Consider the following 15883-nt stretch of genomic DNA (forward strand, 5'->3'; position numbering starts at 1 on the left):
TGTGGGGATTTTTCAGATTCATCCTGTTGATGAAGAAGAAGAAGAAGCACAAGCTGAGGATGATGATGAGCAGGATTCTGGTTCTGATTCTGATTCAGTAAGAGGCGCAGGTGCACTATCAGCATCTGATAGTGACACTGCAGATTATTTAAGTGCAAAATGTGATGAGTAACAAGTAACTAAAGAGTTAACTGTGTACTGTAGCACCTGATCACTGAGGAATATCATGTTACAGAATGTACCAGAAGTGTTTCTGTATGTCGCAGTTGGTTTCGTTTCTGCCTGGGAGACGGTCGCAAGATGTCTGCGCTCTCACCAGGTTGTTTGTTATTTTTCTCTCTAGAATAAACTTAAGTAGTTATTAAGAACACTTTGGACTCTGTGTGTTCTTAAGAGGCTTTTTATCCAACGGCTATACAAGCTTTCGCTGTGTGAGAAGAAGAACTCTGCTGTGTGTGTGTTTTACTGCCAGCCCGGTTCTACGGAAGCAGAGAAGCGGAGAGGAAGCGCGCCGGGCGATAATCAGAGGCTCCTAATTGAGTCATAAACAACTCAACGGAGCCCTATACCCGTCACAGGTTATGGGAGATAACAGGTCATGGGCTCACCTGTCACAAGTTCTGGGTGACAGGTTATGGGTCATAGAACCTAATCAATCACCAAAGCAATAAAAGGTGATTGCAGCTGTAAAAGCCTTGGAGAAAGCCGGTGTAAAGAGCTAGCTGGGAGAAACCTGTTGTTTTGCAGTCGGCAATCAATAGATGCACTCGCTAGCAGAAAGACCCTGTACCAGAAGGCTGGGATCCACAGTCTACCCGGAGGAGCAACGTGAGCTATTCTGAGTGAGTACACAGACACGGAGCCCGGGGGTGGACAAGATGGCGGAGCAGCTACAGGAGTCATTTGTCGTGCCGTTCCAGAGGTTGAATGGCGACAACTATGCAGAGTGGAGAGAAAGGGCCAGAATGTGGTTGCTGGGAAAGGATTTGTGGACTTGTGTGTTAAATCCTCCAACCCCTGTCGCTGATAATTCAGCAGCTGAAGCACAGAGGTTTGCAGCAGAAACCAGGAAAGACAATAAGGCTCTATGTGCCATTGCCATGAGCTGCGATGCTACACAACTGCCCTATGTGCAAAATGCTGAAAATGCCAAGGAAGCCTGGGACAGTTTGGAAAGGGTCCATCAGAGAAAAACAGCTGGAGCTAAGCTGCATGCTATGAGGCATCTCTTTGAGTTGAGACTGAGACCAGGGCAACCCATTAAGGAGCACATTGCCAATGTGATTGATGCATTCCATAAGCTGCAGCGGCATGAGCTTGTGTTCAAAGAGAAGGAAAAAGTTTATATTTTGCTGTCTAGTTTGGGAAACGCCTATGAACATTTGTGTTTAACATTTGAGTCAATGCCTGAATCTGAACTCACGATTGCTTACGTTTCTGGGCGTTTGGCGGATGAGGAACTGAGACGCCAGAAAGAATCGGCTGAGAAGGGGGGCCGTGGGCGCAGAGAAGCCAGTGGGGGTGCAGTAAAAAGCACTGAGGAATCCACTGTGAGTGCGTGCGCAACAAGGCTTTGCTATCGGTGCCAGCAGCCTGGGCACGTAGCGAGATTCTGCCCAGCTCCGGAAGCAGCCAAGGTCACTCAGCCAGGTGCCAGGCAACCCAGCGGACGTGGTCGTGGGACCAGCCAGCAGCGCCGAGGCAGAGGACGTGGGAAAACTCCAGATAACCCTGTCAGCTGTCATCTTTCTGCTGCCTTAGCAACGGTTCGAAACAGAGGACAGGACAGTTTCGCTTTTATTATCGACTCAGGCAGCAGCCATCATCTTGTACCGCCTTCAGGACAGATCCTGAACTGCAGGCCACTTGAAGATGAAAAGAGCCTGCATCTTGCTGATGGTTCTTCTGGAACAATTAAAAGCAAGGGTGTTTTTTATATGCAATGCTTAGACACTAACCTTGATGTTTATGTTGTACCAGGCATGGAAAATGGTCTTTTAAGTGTATCTTGCTTATTGCGTGAGGGCTTTGAAATAAGTTTTGCCAATGGTGTTTGCAAAATTGCCAGAGATGGGGCTGAGCTGGTAAGCGTTACTGTTGGGTCTGATGGTCTGTTTGTCCTAGATGGGAGGGGGCAAGCAGGTGGAAGTAACACTGGTGATGCTCAGGCTAAAAGTGCCAATACCCCAAAGGGCACAGAGGGCGCTATCCATAAGGATTGTATTCATGCTTGGCACAGAAGGTATTGTCACATGTCTTTTCCTTATGTGAAAAAAGCCCCTGATTTTGTCAAAGGTTGCAGGTTCAAGCCATGTCAAAAACACCTGCAATGTCGCGCATGTGCGAAAGCGAAGACGAAGAGATGCTCTTATCCTAGGTCTGAGAGGAAGAGCACAAAGCCATTTCAGTTAGTGCACTTGGATATTTCTGGACCTATGTCAACGTTAAGTTTAGGTGGTTCAAAATATGTTTTGTGTCTTCTGGATGATTTCAGCCATTTTTCCTGGGTCATAACACTGAAAGAGAAGGGGGAGGCTGCCAGAGTGATACAGGAGTGGGTAGCCGAAGTAGAACTACAGTTCTCCGTCACTGTCCAGTGTTTCCAGAGTGACAGGGCGGGAGAGTTTTTGAGTGCAGAACTACAAGGGTTTTTCCGCAGCAAGGGAATTAGGCACAGGAAAACCGCTCCTTTTAGTCCACAGGAGAATGGTTTAGCTGAAAGGAAATTTAGAACGCTGTCTGAACTGGTGGAGGCAACGTTGTTTGATGCAGGACTACCCCAGAAGTTTTGGGGGGAATGCTATAAATTTGTGAATTATTGTTCAAACCGCGCTTTTAATTCAGTTGTGGACAACACACCCTACTACATGTTGTATGGCAAAGTTCCGAAGGTGCACTATTTCAGAACTTTTGGGTGTGAGGCTTGGGTTCTAATTCCAAAGCAGAAGCGCAGAAAGGGAGGATCAAGATCCAGAAAAATGATCTTCTGTGGTTACGAACCAAACTCAAAGGCTTGGAGGTTTGTACCAGCAGAGGGGGACCAAACCCGCGTTCACATTAGCAGGAGTGCTACGTTCTGTGAACAAGAGGGCTGGAGACGCATTCATGCTAACCCCGAAGTTCTTCTTGACTGGTCTTCAGGTTTTGACCAGGAAGAGGAAACTCAGTTAGCTGATGCTGGAGTTCCAGGTGCTGCAGGACCAGATCCAGGTCAGGCAGCTGGTCCAAGTGGTGTAGCTCCTAGGGAAGTGAAGCAAGTAGTCAGAAGCGCACCGACTTCACCCCAGGTCAAGCCTGGGAAGTACAGCAAACGTGGTAGGTCACCCACTTCACCCAAAGCAAGCCCAGAGGGGGCTGCAAAGCGAAGTAGGTCTCTTGACAGTGCTGCTAGTCCGAGAGAGCCACAGTCAGAGACAAGCCGTTCGGATTTAGAGGGGGAAGATGTGGGACCAAGGCGTTCAAAACGCACCACGAAAGGTAAACCACCTGAAAGGTTTTCAGCTGTCATTGTATGGGCGAACCTAGCAGTGTGTGAGCCTGAAAGCTTTGAAGAGGTGCAACAGTTGTCAGTGGAGGAAGCTAGTAAGTGGAAAGTTGCAATGGAGAAAGAGTTGAACTCCATGCAATCTCTTGGTGTGTATAGCCTAACACAGTTGCCAGAAGGCAAGAAAGCAGTCAGTTGTAGGTGGGTTTACAGGCTGAAACCCACAGTGACTGGAGAGCCTCAGTACAAGGCTAGATTAGTGGCTAGAGGTTTTACTCAGAAGAAAGGAATCCACTACACAGATGTCTTTAGTCCGACTTCGAGAGCGGAATCTTTCAGGATGCTTTTAGCGACTGCAGCGCAGAGAGGCCTAGTGGTCAACCACTTTGATGTGGACACCGCTTATTTGAACTCTGACCTCCAGGAGGAGTTGTACATGTTACCTCCTCCAGGGTTTGAGAGTGACGTGCCAGGTCAGGTGTGGAAGCTGCACAAGTCGATCTACGGTCTGAAGCAATCCGCTAAAAATTGGAATTCATGTCTTGATTCTGTTTTGAAGAGCCTAGGTTTCAGGAAGAGTCTAGCTGACAGTTGTCTGTATCTCAGAGGTGAAGGAGAACAGCAAGAACTGTTGCTTGTCTATGTTGATGACTTGATCTGCTTAGCAAAGAGCCAGATGCAAGTGCAGAAGTTTGCAAAAGAGCTAAGCAAGAGGTTCAAACTCAAGAATCTAGGTGCAGTGAATGTTTATCTAGGTGTGCAGATAGACAGAACTGAGGATGGAAGTTTTTTGCTCAGTCAGAAAGGCAAGATTGAACATTTGCTGGAGAAGTTCAGAATGTCTGATTGTAAAGGGGTCAGAACACCAATGGAGACAAACTTTGTGAAAGAGTCACAAGTGAAGGACAAAGTGGCGTTTGAGAGTCCTGAAGTGTTTCAGTCAGCGCTAGGGAGTCTGTTGTATTTGTCACAATGGAGCAGACCAGATATTGCTTTTGCAGTCAATTTGCTCAGTAGAGAAGCATCGAAACCTAGCGTGCATGCTTGGAATGGCATTAAGAGAGTGCTTAGGTATTTGCAGGAGACCAAAGAGTATTGTTTGGAGATGTCAGCGCAAGGTGAGCCACAACTCACTTGTTTTGCAGATGCTGATTGGGCCAATCAGGAGGACAGGAAGTCAGTGACTGGTTTGGTAGTCAAGTTTGGAAATGCCCTGATTGGTTGGCGGTCGCGCAGGCAAAGCCTAATAGCAATGTCTTCCACGGAAGCCGAATTCTGTGCGTTGTCTGCGACATGCACTGAATTGGAGTACTACAGATGTTTGGTCCAGGAAATCTGGGGTGATTGTAGCCAGCCCATCACTGTTTGGGGCGACAATCAACCATCTTTGAGACTGGCGGAGTCTGGACAGTTCAAAGCCAGAACCAAACACTTAGACATCCGCTTCCGAAACGTATGTCAGAGCATACAGGTAGGCTTGGTGAAGTTGAGGTATTGTCCAAGCCAAGAGAACCTAGCAGATGGGTTCACAAAACCCTTGAGTTTCCAACGGCATGGGGAATTCTGTGAAGGGTTGGTTTTGGGGTAAGTTTGGATACCCGCTATCCCCAGTGTTCAGGTGAGAGGGGGTGTGATGAGTAACAAGTAACTAAAGAGTTAACTGTGTACTGTAGCACCTGATCACTGAGGAATATCATGTTACAGAATGTACCAGAAGTGTTTCTGTATGTCGCAGTTGGTTTCGTTTCTGCCTGGGAGACGGTCGCAAGATGTCTGCGCTCTCACCAGGTTGTTTGTTATTTTTCTCTCTAGAATAAACTTAAGTAGTTATTAAGAACACTTTGGACTCTGTGTGTTCTTAAGAGGCTTTTTATCCAACGGCTATACAAGCTTTCGCTGTGTGAGAAGAAGAACTCTGCTGTGTGTGTGTTTTACTGCCAGCCCGGTTCTACGGAAGCAGAGAAGCGGAGAGGAAGCGCGCCGGGCGATAATCAGAGGCTCCTAATTGAGTCATAAACAACTCAACGGAGCCCTATACCCGTCACACAAAAGCCTCAATCAGACCATCAGATGCGTCTGACACTGAACTAGAAGAACCTCTGTTCACCATTGGACGCTTTTCTCCTAAAAAGGAGGAGTTAAGTAAAGATGAAGAACGGACTGTTCGAAGGTCCGAGAGGGCCACAAAGGGGAAACCGCCCAAGAGATATGCTGATGAATATGCAAAGACAGCTGTTGCTGTTCTTGGTACCTCTGAAAAAATCTTTGAACCTGCAAGTTTCCAAGAGGTTCAGGAATTGAACCCTAAGCAGGCTCAGCCATGGCTGGAAGCCATGAAGGCTGAAATTGACTCCTTAGATAGAAATCAAACCTGGGAGCTAGTTCCAGTTGTCCCGGGAATGAGGCTTGTTGACAGCAAGTGGGTGTTTAAAGCCAAGACTAACCAGAATGGAAAGATTATGAGACACAAAGCAAGGTTGGTCGCCAGAGGATTTTCGCAGGTACCGGGGGAGGACTTTCACCAAGTCTTTGCTCCTACCGTGAAATACGAGACGGTGAGACTCATGCTTAAATTTGTGTCTGAACAAAAGTTTCAGGTCGCCCATCATGATATCGATACAGCTTTTTTATACGGGGTTTTGCAGGAAGATATATTTTTACTGCCCCCTGCTGGTGTGGATGTACCAAAGGGAATGGTATGCAAACTAAAGAAATCACTGTATGGGCTCAAACAGAGTGCCAGGTGTTGGAACACCAAACTTACAGAAACATTGCTTTCCTTAGGATTTAAGCAAGGTATCGCTGATGTGTGTATTTGTCAAACAAGAGGGGGAGCAAAAACTGTACTGTATTTGTTTTGTTGATGATTTGCTGTTCTTCTGGAAGAACAAAGAGTTGTACCAGAGTACACTTGCTCAGTTGAAGGAACACTTCAATATGAAAGACCTAGGTGAGGTTTCCAATTATCTTTCTCTACAGGTTGAGAGAAACAAAGAAGGTACTTTTCTGGTACACCAAACTCAAAAGATTACTGATGTGCTGAACCAACTGAATTTAATTGATGCAAATCCTGTTGACACACCTATGGTACAAGGTTATAAAGTTGATGATGATGCAGAACCATTTGCCGACACCACACTGTATAGATGTGTGTTAGGTAAGTTAAACTTCATCGCAAGAGTTTCAAGACCTGACATTGCTGTTAGCTGTAATTTGCTGAGCAGACGTGCCAACAATCCTACTGTTCAGGATTGGCGTGCTTTGAAACGCATTTGTAGGTACTTAAAAGGAACCATGCACTACAGATTGCGTTTCACAAGTCAAAAGACTGGAGGTCTGGAAATCTTCGCAGATGCAAGTTTTGGTAGTGATGACACAGATAGCAAAAGCACTTCAGGTGTTTGTTATGTATACAACCATTGTCTTTTTGATTGGATGTGCAGGAAACAGACAACCGTTTGTCAGAGTTCCTGTGAAGCAGAGCTCAACGCTCTCTCACTCTCCTTAATGGATTGTGAATGGTTGTTGCAACTGTTCAAGGATATTGGAGTTAATGTGTCTTGTCCTATTCAGGTATATCAAGACAATCAGTCCTGTTTAGCTTTGCTAGCATCCGAGAGTTGCAAGCAGAGGACCAAATATTTGCAGATAAAATTACATCGTGCAAGGGAATGCATAAAGAAAGGACTGGTCCAAATATCATACATGCCAGGTAATGAAATTCCGGCTGATATGTTGTCCAAGGTTGTAAATAAAGAACAGTTGCACAGTTATATGCAAAAGCTACAGTTTGGAACTGCTGAGCTTAAGGTTTCACAGAATGGGGGAGTGATGTCAGGAGATTCAGTTCCACCTTAAGACTTAGGCATGTTGCTGCTGATATGTCACATGTCTAGGTATATCCTTTTATGGACTTCTACTTTCAGTTCTGTACTGGTTCTGTTCTGAGTTCTGTTCTGAACTGTTTGATCTGATGGAAGAGAGAAAGCATCGTTCGCTCTCTCTTCATGCTGTAATATAGCTGTAAATAAACCACTTTAAAATGCCTCTCTGCTGCTGCCTTATCATCTCTGCTGAAACTGCGTGGGCATCTCTGCTGATTGCGTGCTCAGGTTGCTGAGACCCTGAGTCGTGTTCCATGGGAATCACCGGGACTGAGACGAAGAGGGAGCTGCCGACTGGACCTCCCAATGGTGAAATCCCATCACCACTGCTTGTCAGTACAACTTAAAAGAGGAAGAGAAAGAGTTCCCGGGGTCACTAATTAGCATGGAGTAGTACTGAGTATGATTACTGTTATTAAATCTACTGCCCACCGTTCATCAGCAGGTCCAGGGCTGGTGATATCAATTTAAAATTCAGTATTAAAAACAACCAACATGAATGACAGTTCCAAGAATAAGGGTGTGCCCTAAAAGCACACACCCCTTAGGCGTCAAAGGCCAGGCCAAAATCTGTGCCCAAGGCACAGTCTGATAGAGTCATAGACATGGAACTGTACACTTGGAAGGGTCACCTGGTCCAAACCCCTAGAATGCAGGAGTCACAGATTCCCCGACAGCCAGCCATTCTCTGCTAAAAAACCTGCAATATAGGAGAGTCCACCCCCTTCCAAGGTTGTCTGTTCCACTATTGCTTTGGTGCCGGCTAAGGCCTCAGTGTGACCACCCCATCCCTCTTCATATTCTGGCCTTCTTTCCCATATGGCTTAGTGGTTCGTTGCGCGAGGGTGCCGGCCTCTTGGGGCGTCCCAGCAAGTGGAGGAGCTGCGCAGCTTTGCCGGCAGCCTCCCCTTTCCCTGCACGCCCGCCAGCTGCTCCCCGTCAAACATGTGGCTGGCGGGCGCACAGCTTCCCTCCCAAGCCTCTGCGGGGATTGCTCTCCTGCAGCAGCATGGGGGAGAGTTGCGCACACACCCCCATGGCTGGCTGTGCACAGCTTCGCCCCCCCTTATCCGTGGTAATTTGTGGGTGCTGAGCGAAAATTTGCACCCCGGCACCGCATCTGCCAAAGACAGCCCTGGCCTTGTCCATCACCTGTCCAGGCCACTCCTTCACCCATTTGTCCCTCTTGGTCAGCATCTTCTTCAAGGCGAGGCGGCAGTTCCTCAGCACCTCCCGCAGGGTCCAGCGCATGGCCCGTTCCACGTCACACAGCCAATCCTGCAAGGTCAACGATCCTCAGCTAGTACGTTCTGAGGGCAGACCAGCAGGGCTGGCGAAAAGGCTTGCTGCAGGTGAGCATCACAACTTTATTGCACAAAGGCACAAGGGGAGAAACGTCGGAGGAATCCCTGGCTCCCCAAAATTGCTCTCTCGACACATTATTCCACCCTCATCGCGCTGAACCGGACACAGGGTCTCAGAAAGCAGAGAAAGCCGCAAGGGTGGCAGCAGAGGGAGTGGGAGACGCAGGGGTTCAGAGGGCTACTTAGAGAGGCTGGAGACGGCCTCTATTGAGGCACAGCAGCAGAGGACCAGGAAGGGGACCCCCAAGCTAGACCCTGCTCAACTAACCCTAACTCAGGGAGTGTGAGCAGTCACGGGAGAGAGACCAGGCATAGCGTTCACATCCCCAGCGAGGCCTGCCCATCCATACTGGGTTCTTGATGCTTGCGGTGCTTAATAATAATACTAATAATATAATTCATTCATGCCCCGCCCACCTGGCTGGGTTTCCCCACATGGTACTGCAGTTCCTTTCCACAGTCAGGGAGAGCTAGGAGCAGAAGGCCAGAAAGGACTCACCTCGACGGGTCCCTCCAGCAACACTGAGTGGGTGAAATCTATGTACTCGCCATCTAGAGAGAACATGCCCAAGGCTTCGGATCGGTTGGTATTGCCAATCTAAGGGAAAAAGAGAGAACTAAGGTTTTCGTCCCAGTCACCGGTTTGGGGGGGGGAGAGAAAGGGGCCCTTGCTAGCTCACTTTCCCACCAAGAGAGAGCCCAGGATGAGGAGAAGGCCAGCTGCCCATTAACCACAATATTTAGTGGAAAGAAGAAAAGGCACTGGGGAAGAAGCCTTGCTGTGAGGCTGGGGGCAGTTGCCGGCAGTCAAGTGGGCTGGTATGTGTGTGGGGGGGTCCCCTGCCTTCTGCATTTTGAGGCACTTGATGTTGTCGAAGCACTTCTTGAGGTGGGGCTGGACGGCTTCCGGGTTGCGCGACTGGCCCAAGATCTCCAGCAGGTCGTCGTTGGAGAGGAAGTAGAAGCGGGGGAAGATGTGGCGCTTGGTCTCCAGGTACATGTCGAGGGACTTCTGGATCTCTTCCAGAGCGCTGTTCATTTCCACCAGCTTGTCCAACAGTCCTGTGGTGGCGGGGGGGGGGGTTTGAGCATCACAAAACAGTCGCAAGTGGCCCCGCTGCCCCTGGAAAAGAAACCCACCCACTTTGGCCTATCCGCACACCTTCTGCAGGTGCTGAAGTGCCCATGCCATAATAATAATAACAATAAATAAATAAATAAACCCCACCCATCTGGCTAAGTTTCCCCAGCCATTCTGGGTGGCTCCCATCACAGTATTAAAAACACGTTAAAACATCAAACATTAAAAACTTCCCTAAACAGGGCTGCCTTCAGATGTCTTCTAAAAGTCAGATAGTTGTTTATTTCCTTGACATCTGGTTGGAGGGCGTTCTGCAGGGTGGGCGCCACCACTGAGAAGGCCGTCTGCCTGGTTCCCCGTAACCCCACTTCTCGTAGTGAGGGAACTGCCAGAAGGCCCTTGGAGCTGGACCTCAGTGTCCGGGCTGAGCGATCGGGGTGGAGACGCTCCTTCAGGGATACAGGGCCGAGGCCGTTTAGGGCTTTAAAGTCAGCACCAACACTTTGAATGTAGGAGCCATTGTAGGTCTTTCAGGACCGGTGTTATATGGTCTCGGCGGCTACTCCCAGTCACCAGTCTAGCTGCCGCATTCTGGATTAGTTGTAGTTTCCGAGTCACCTTCAAAAGTAGCCCCATGTAGAGCACATTGCAGTAGTCCAAGCGGGAGATAACTAGCAAGGTCCTGTGTGGCCTGCCCTCTACTTCCCTGACGCTTGTCACATTTAATCGCACTGCACCAAACAGGACTGCCCGTCATATCATAGAATTACAGAGTTCGAAGGGTCCCCTAAGGATCATCAACTCCTTGAAATACAGGAATCACAACTAAATCCCTGACTGATGAAACACCTCCAGCAAAGGAGAGCCCATCGCCTTCCGAGGCTCTGCTCTTGAATGGCTCCTGCTGACAGAAAGTTCTTCCTAATGTTTCATAGGAAGCTGCCTTAAACCATCTGGGCCCATCTAGCCCAGTGTTGCTGCCTCTGGCTGGCAGCTGCTCTCTCAGGTCTCCGGCAGTGAGACCTCTCTCATCACCTGTCACCTGAGGCTATTGTGTTGGGCTGAACCTGGGGCCTCCTTCCTGCAAATCAGGAGGGCACACCCCCGCTCCTGAGCTTTTGTCACCTCCCCTCCTTGCTTCTCCTTCAGGGCCGGCGCGTCCATTTAGGCGAACTAGGCAGTTGCCTAGGGCGCCAAAATGGAGGGGGCGCTGGCCAGCCTGCCGGGGGGGGGGGGGGAAGGAAGCCTGCTCTTGCGAGAGGCGGCTGGGCCGCTTTCCCTTCCCCCCGCCCCACAGTGAGCCGGGGAGAAGGGAGATGCGGCCGACCGCCCCTGCGAGAGGTGGCGACAGGATCAGCGCCCCGAAAGCGCTCCTTTCGGGGCACTCATCCTGCCGCCGCCTCTCGCAAGAGCAGGCTTCCTCTCCCCCCCTCTTTTTTCTCTCTCCCTTCTTTCTCTCTCTCTCTCTCTCTCTTACCCACCCCTTCCTTCCTTCCTTCCTTCCTTCCTTCCTTCCTTCCTTCCTTCCTTCCTTCCTTCCTTCCTTCCTTCCTTCTCTCTCTCTTCCCTCCCTCCCTCTCTCTCGCTATTTCCCTCTCACCCCCTCCTCCCGCCCTTACACACACTCTCTCTCCTCTCCTTCTCTCCTTCTCTCTTTCTTCCCTCTCTCTTCCCTCTCTCTCTCTCTCTCTTTCCCTCTCATCCCCTGGGGGGAGCCAGAAGGTGATCTGCCTAGGGCACAAAAAACCCTAGCACCGGCCCTGTTCTCCTTGCACCCCCTCCCGCAAAGCAGCAGCACCTGGGTAATGTGTGGCCCGCAGAGCGTTGTTGTCCTTCACAAAGCGGTCCATGATGGTCTTCCAGCTGCTGTTGATGCGGTCAAAGGAGGCCGACTCACCGGGCAGCTGCTTGCGGATGTCTTCCCCCAAGAAGATGTTCTGGGGAAGGGAGGCGGGAGGAGGAGGAGGAGAGTGAGGGTGAGGCACAAATTGCTGGGATCACCTGCACTTTTGGGGATAGAGGTCACCAGGCACTGCCCGCCTTGCCCACAGTAGCAGCACAGAGGATCTGAGAGGCTCTTGCCCAACCCAGCCTCTGGGACCCCAGGGCAGGCGAGAACATGGGAGAAGTCGCAAAGGTCTCTTTTTATCATGTAAGCTTTCTGTAATACAGTAAGATATAGTAAACTAATGTAAAAAAATAAGAATTAAAAGCTACAAAAAGTATAAAATAGAGTAAGTAGAACACAGAGTTCCATCTTAACAGTGGTTCTTAACCCTTACCACACACAGAGAGCTCCTCCCAGCTCTGACCCGAGATATTCCTTTCTCCTCTCAGATCTCACCTGGAATCTTTCCTTTCTCCTCCCAGCCTCTCATCTTGGAAGACCAACATTTCCCTGCCTCCCACCCAGGGTCCTCCATCAAACATCTACTGCCCCCATGAGTATGCAATCTCTGGACCTCAATAAAGGCCCCGAGTGGAGGACACCAAGGAGAAAAGAGAAGAAAACAAAGAGAGACAAGAACAACAAAAGGAGAGGCAGGAAAAGAGTAAAGGAAAGAGAAAGAAGCACGAAGAAGAAAGGATAGAGAGAGAAAAACAGGAAAAGGAAAAGAAACAATAAAGATAAAGAGGGCTTCTGATTTTCCATCTGCTGGTTATATTACAAAAAGAAGAAGAAAACAAGACATTCAGTCTATGATAACCATCAATCCTTTCCACTTCCTGTTAAAACATTATTTCTTTTAAGTCAAAGTGTCTCAAAATCATTCATTTCTTTTCCCCACAAAAAGTCCAAGCGGGGTTCTTGAATTGTTATTATTATTATTGGTAAATGTCAACCATGTTTTTTCTTTAATATCAACTTTACTTCCATCAATTGCCAACACCATTCCTCCACTCTGAGTAACAATAAATTCTTCCGCAAAGGTCCCGAGGCAACCAGAAGTGCCTTGGCTTGTGGAAGTTTCATCTGACAGGCCCCTGCAACAACCCCTCCCGCCACCTCCAGAGCCCTGCCTTGATCCTGAACTCTCTCCCTTCACCCCCTGGGCCTCATGTGCAAAGGCAACAGGGTACCCTAGGAAGCTCAGAGTCAGTGTAGGAGGACTTGTTGGGTTGCCAGGAGTCTCCTTGGGAGCAGGAGTCTAGTCAAGGAGGGAGAAGATGACCAGGAAGAGAAGAAGATATTAAGTCACCCGGAGTCCTCTGGACCAATGGAGGTGAATTTACAGAGGTGGCTGGGCCTCCTTCAAAGGGGTGCCACATTTTCTGTGCAGCAGGATGCCACACTTGCAACATATCCTGAGGGTTGTGGGTAATTTCCCCCTCTCAGATTCTGTTTAAAAAGTTACCCTTGCTTTCTGACTGAAAGAGAGACTGCCCATAGTGGCCATAGCTGCCAAGTCTCCCGTCTCCCCCAGGAAACCCCCGTTTTTCCGGCTGTCCCCAGCCGAAAAAACGGATTTTTTTGTTTCCCCCCGGTTTATTCTGGTGCGGCGGCCATTTTGGAACTGGGCGCAGCATGCTCAGAAGCGACTTTTGATGCTGCTCTGCCCAGTTCCAAAATGGCTGCAGCGCGACTTCTGGTGTGGTGGCGGCGGCCATTTTGGAACTGGGCACAGCAGCAGCAAAAGTCACTTCTGAGCATGCTCTGCCCAGTTCCAATATGGTCACCGCGCTACTTCCGGTATGCTACGTTCGGTCCAGTCCCTTATTTTTCAGAGAGGAACATGGCAGGTATGCATAGTGGCACGAAGGAAGGACCTGCTTCTTTCCTTTCTTTCTGTGGAAGATGCAGAACAGCCATCACTGAAACCCTCTAATGCCCCCTCCTCTGATCTGCTCACATTTAACGCTTGCTCAGAGGCCTGTCTGATAGCACCAAGACAGAACGGTTACTTGTTGCCCAAAGAGAGAGAGAGAGACAGTTTCTCATTTCCATCAGTGAAGCCCCCAAGTGCCTGTTGCTACCGCCTTTTCTGCCTTCTGGAGAAAGCGAGCCTCACCTCCAAGTACATCCACTGTCGCTGGACCGTCAGCAGCATCTCAATCACCTCCAGGATGAGCGAGAGGCAGCGCTCCCAGCGGTCCACGTCCTTCTCAAAGGGCTTCACGAAGCGCGAGGCCTTCATGGTGGACAAGACCACCTGATTGTCATCCAGAGCCTGGAAGACGTCTTCGGTTCCTCTGCAGAAATGGGGAGCACGTGAGCACAGGCCTTCCCGGACAGGGCCCAAAGCCTGGAACCCTTGTAAGGTCAGAGCATGCATGCAAGATCAGAATCCCTCTCTGGCTTCTGACTGGGCTGGAATGTACTGACAAGCCCCACTTTAGACAGTGTCTGGACCACAAGCTCCTAAATCTCCCGCGTCGTTTTATTTATTTATACTTCAGAAAAACTGTGCTCTGCCCTTCCACCACGGTTGCAATGATTCTGGAAGCTCGCAACAATTTCTAAAATCAATAATGAGAGCATTAAAAAAAACAAAAAACTAAGGCAGGCACAAAATTTTAAAACCAGGGATATGGACAGCAGACAAAAACCCTAAAAAAGAGGGGGCCAGAAATTTAAAGCTACCCAGCCCAACTGGACAAATCCCGGCCAGAGGCCATGACAGAAATGCAACCTGGGTCCTGCTCTGGCATGTGCCAGAGTGCCTGGGTGAAGGGGTGAAGGGGTCACCCTTTTTTTACACCTCCTGCACTGGGCCTACCTGACACGGTGGTGTCCCTTGTCCTTGTATGGCACGATGTCCAAAGTGGTGGCGTCCCAGGTCTTGGCAATGTTTGCAAGAGCCTGCAGGGAAGGCAACGAAGGCCAATTGCCAATGCTGACAGAGAGAGAGGCTGGAGGCTGGGCACCCGGTGGCTAAAGCAGCAGCAGGACCACTTCCCCAAGCCACACCCACCTGAGGTTATGCATGATGTCAGGTGGGATACAGTAAAAAAATGTGACTCCCTGCCATTTACAGGCATTTTGAGCAAAGGGAAATGGCGACCAGGTGACTGGCAGGTTGGGTGGTAAAGGAGGCCAGGAGCTGGTCTGATCCAGTTCCCCACCCCTGCTCAATGTGGGGGTGAAGTGGGCCCCCTGCAAGTGATGCTTGAGGCATCCTTCTTTCTGAGGAAGGATGGGGCAGGGCCCCAGAGCAGCCAACGCTACCTGCTCAATGGCCAGCTCCTTGGTGGCCGAGGAAGAGATCTCGCCAATCTTTTCCACGTGTTTATCCAGACCAAGCTCAATGATGTTCTCCAGCCTGAAATCCTCAGCGTCCTGGTCAAATGCCCTGAGGACCAGGTCCTTCACCTGTTCCCAGTGCCTGCAGGGAACCAGAACAAGCCAATCAGAGGGTCTCTCTCTTTTCTGGGTGAAGAGCTGAGCACTTCAGCACCAAGAAGAATCTTATGCCTTTGAACCCTAGCTATTCATGGGCAGTCTAGGGAACTTCTCCTCTTGGCCAGACAATTCCCAGCATCTCGCCTCCACGTCTCCAGCCCACCGCCCTGGTCTCTGCCCACTTTGCTTTGTTGATGAGAAGATAGGCCAGTGCCCCAGGCCCAAGAACACCTGAAAATCATTATCAGAAATCATGGGGTAGGTGCCAGAAGCCCCTGCAACCACCCGGTTGCAAGACCCAAAATATATCCAGGGCAGCCTGTTCCACAGTGATGGAGTAACATTGCCTTAATGGGATGTTCGGATCTTGGACGACGACTGCAGGAGGTATACCATTCATTGTGGCCTGGGTCATGTCACAGAGGGGTCTCCATGGTCCACCCTTCTTTTCCAGCTCCATAGGATCCTCATCAACCTTCCCCAAAAGGAACAGCCTAGCCAGTAATCAAACTGCCTACCTCTCTCGCAAGGCCGGGTTCCTGAGGTCTGTGATTAAGGGCATGGTCTTCTTAAACTGCTCGATCTTCGCCTTGGAGGTATCAATGATCTCCCAGTTCCGATCCTAAAGTAGAAAAAGTCAATGGGAGTTTATAAAAACTGTGGAAGGCTGAAAAACATCTGCTGCGGTAACCCTGTCAGATGGGCAGGGATATTATTATTATTATTATT

The 15883-nt window shown here is 49.6% G+C and overlaps 1 protein-coding gene across 3 annotated transcripts in view; it reads right to left on the bottom strand.

Annotated features, from left to right (window-relative positions):
* DNAH2 (dynein axonemal heavy chain 2) overlaps positions 1-15883 on the bottom strand; it is a 149025-nt gene that overhangs the window by 62111 nt on the left and 71031 nt on the right. For all 3 annotated transcript variants that reach the window (XM_060281903.1, XM_060281902.1, XM_035134845.2), the window contains exons 26-33: positions 15673-15776; positions 14981-15137; positions 14532-14614; positions 13824-14004; positions 11612-11750; positions 9577-9794; positions 9232-9330; positions 8521-8646 (exon numbers count right to left, since the gene is read on the bottom strand). In XM_060281903.1, coding sequence (XP_060137886.1) covers positions 8521-8646; positions 9232-9330; positions 9577-9794; positions 11612-11750; positions 13824-14004; positions 14532-14614; positions 14981-15137; positions 15673-15776 — 1107 coding nt within the window. The remainder of the gene's footprint in view (positions 1-8520; positions 8647-9231; positions 9331-9576; positions 9795-11611; positions 11751-13823; positions 14005-14531; positions 14615-14980; positions 15138-15672; positions 15777-15883) is intronic.

The sequence above is a fragment of the Zootoca vivipara genome, chromosome 13 (assembly GCF_963506605.1).
Source record: "Zootoca vivipara chromosome 13, rZooViv1.1, whole genome shotgun sequence".
NCBI classification, from domain to species: domain Eukaryota; kingdom Metazoa; phylum Chordata; class Lepidosauria; order Squamata; family Lacertidae; genus Zootoca; species Zootoca vivipara.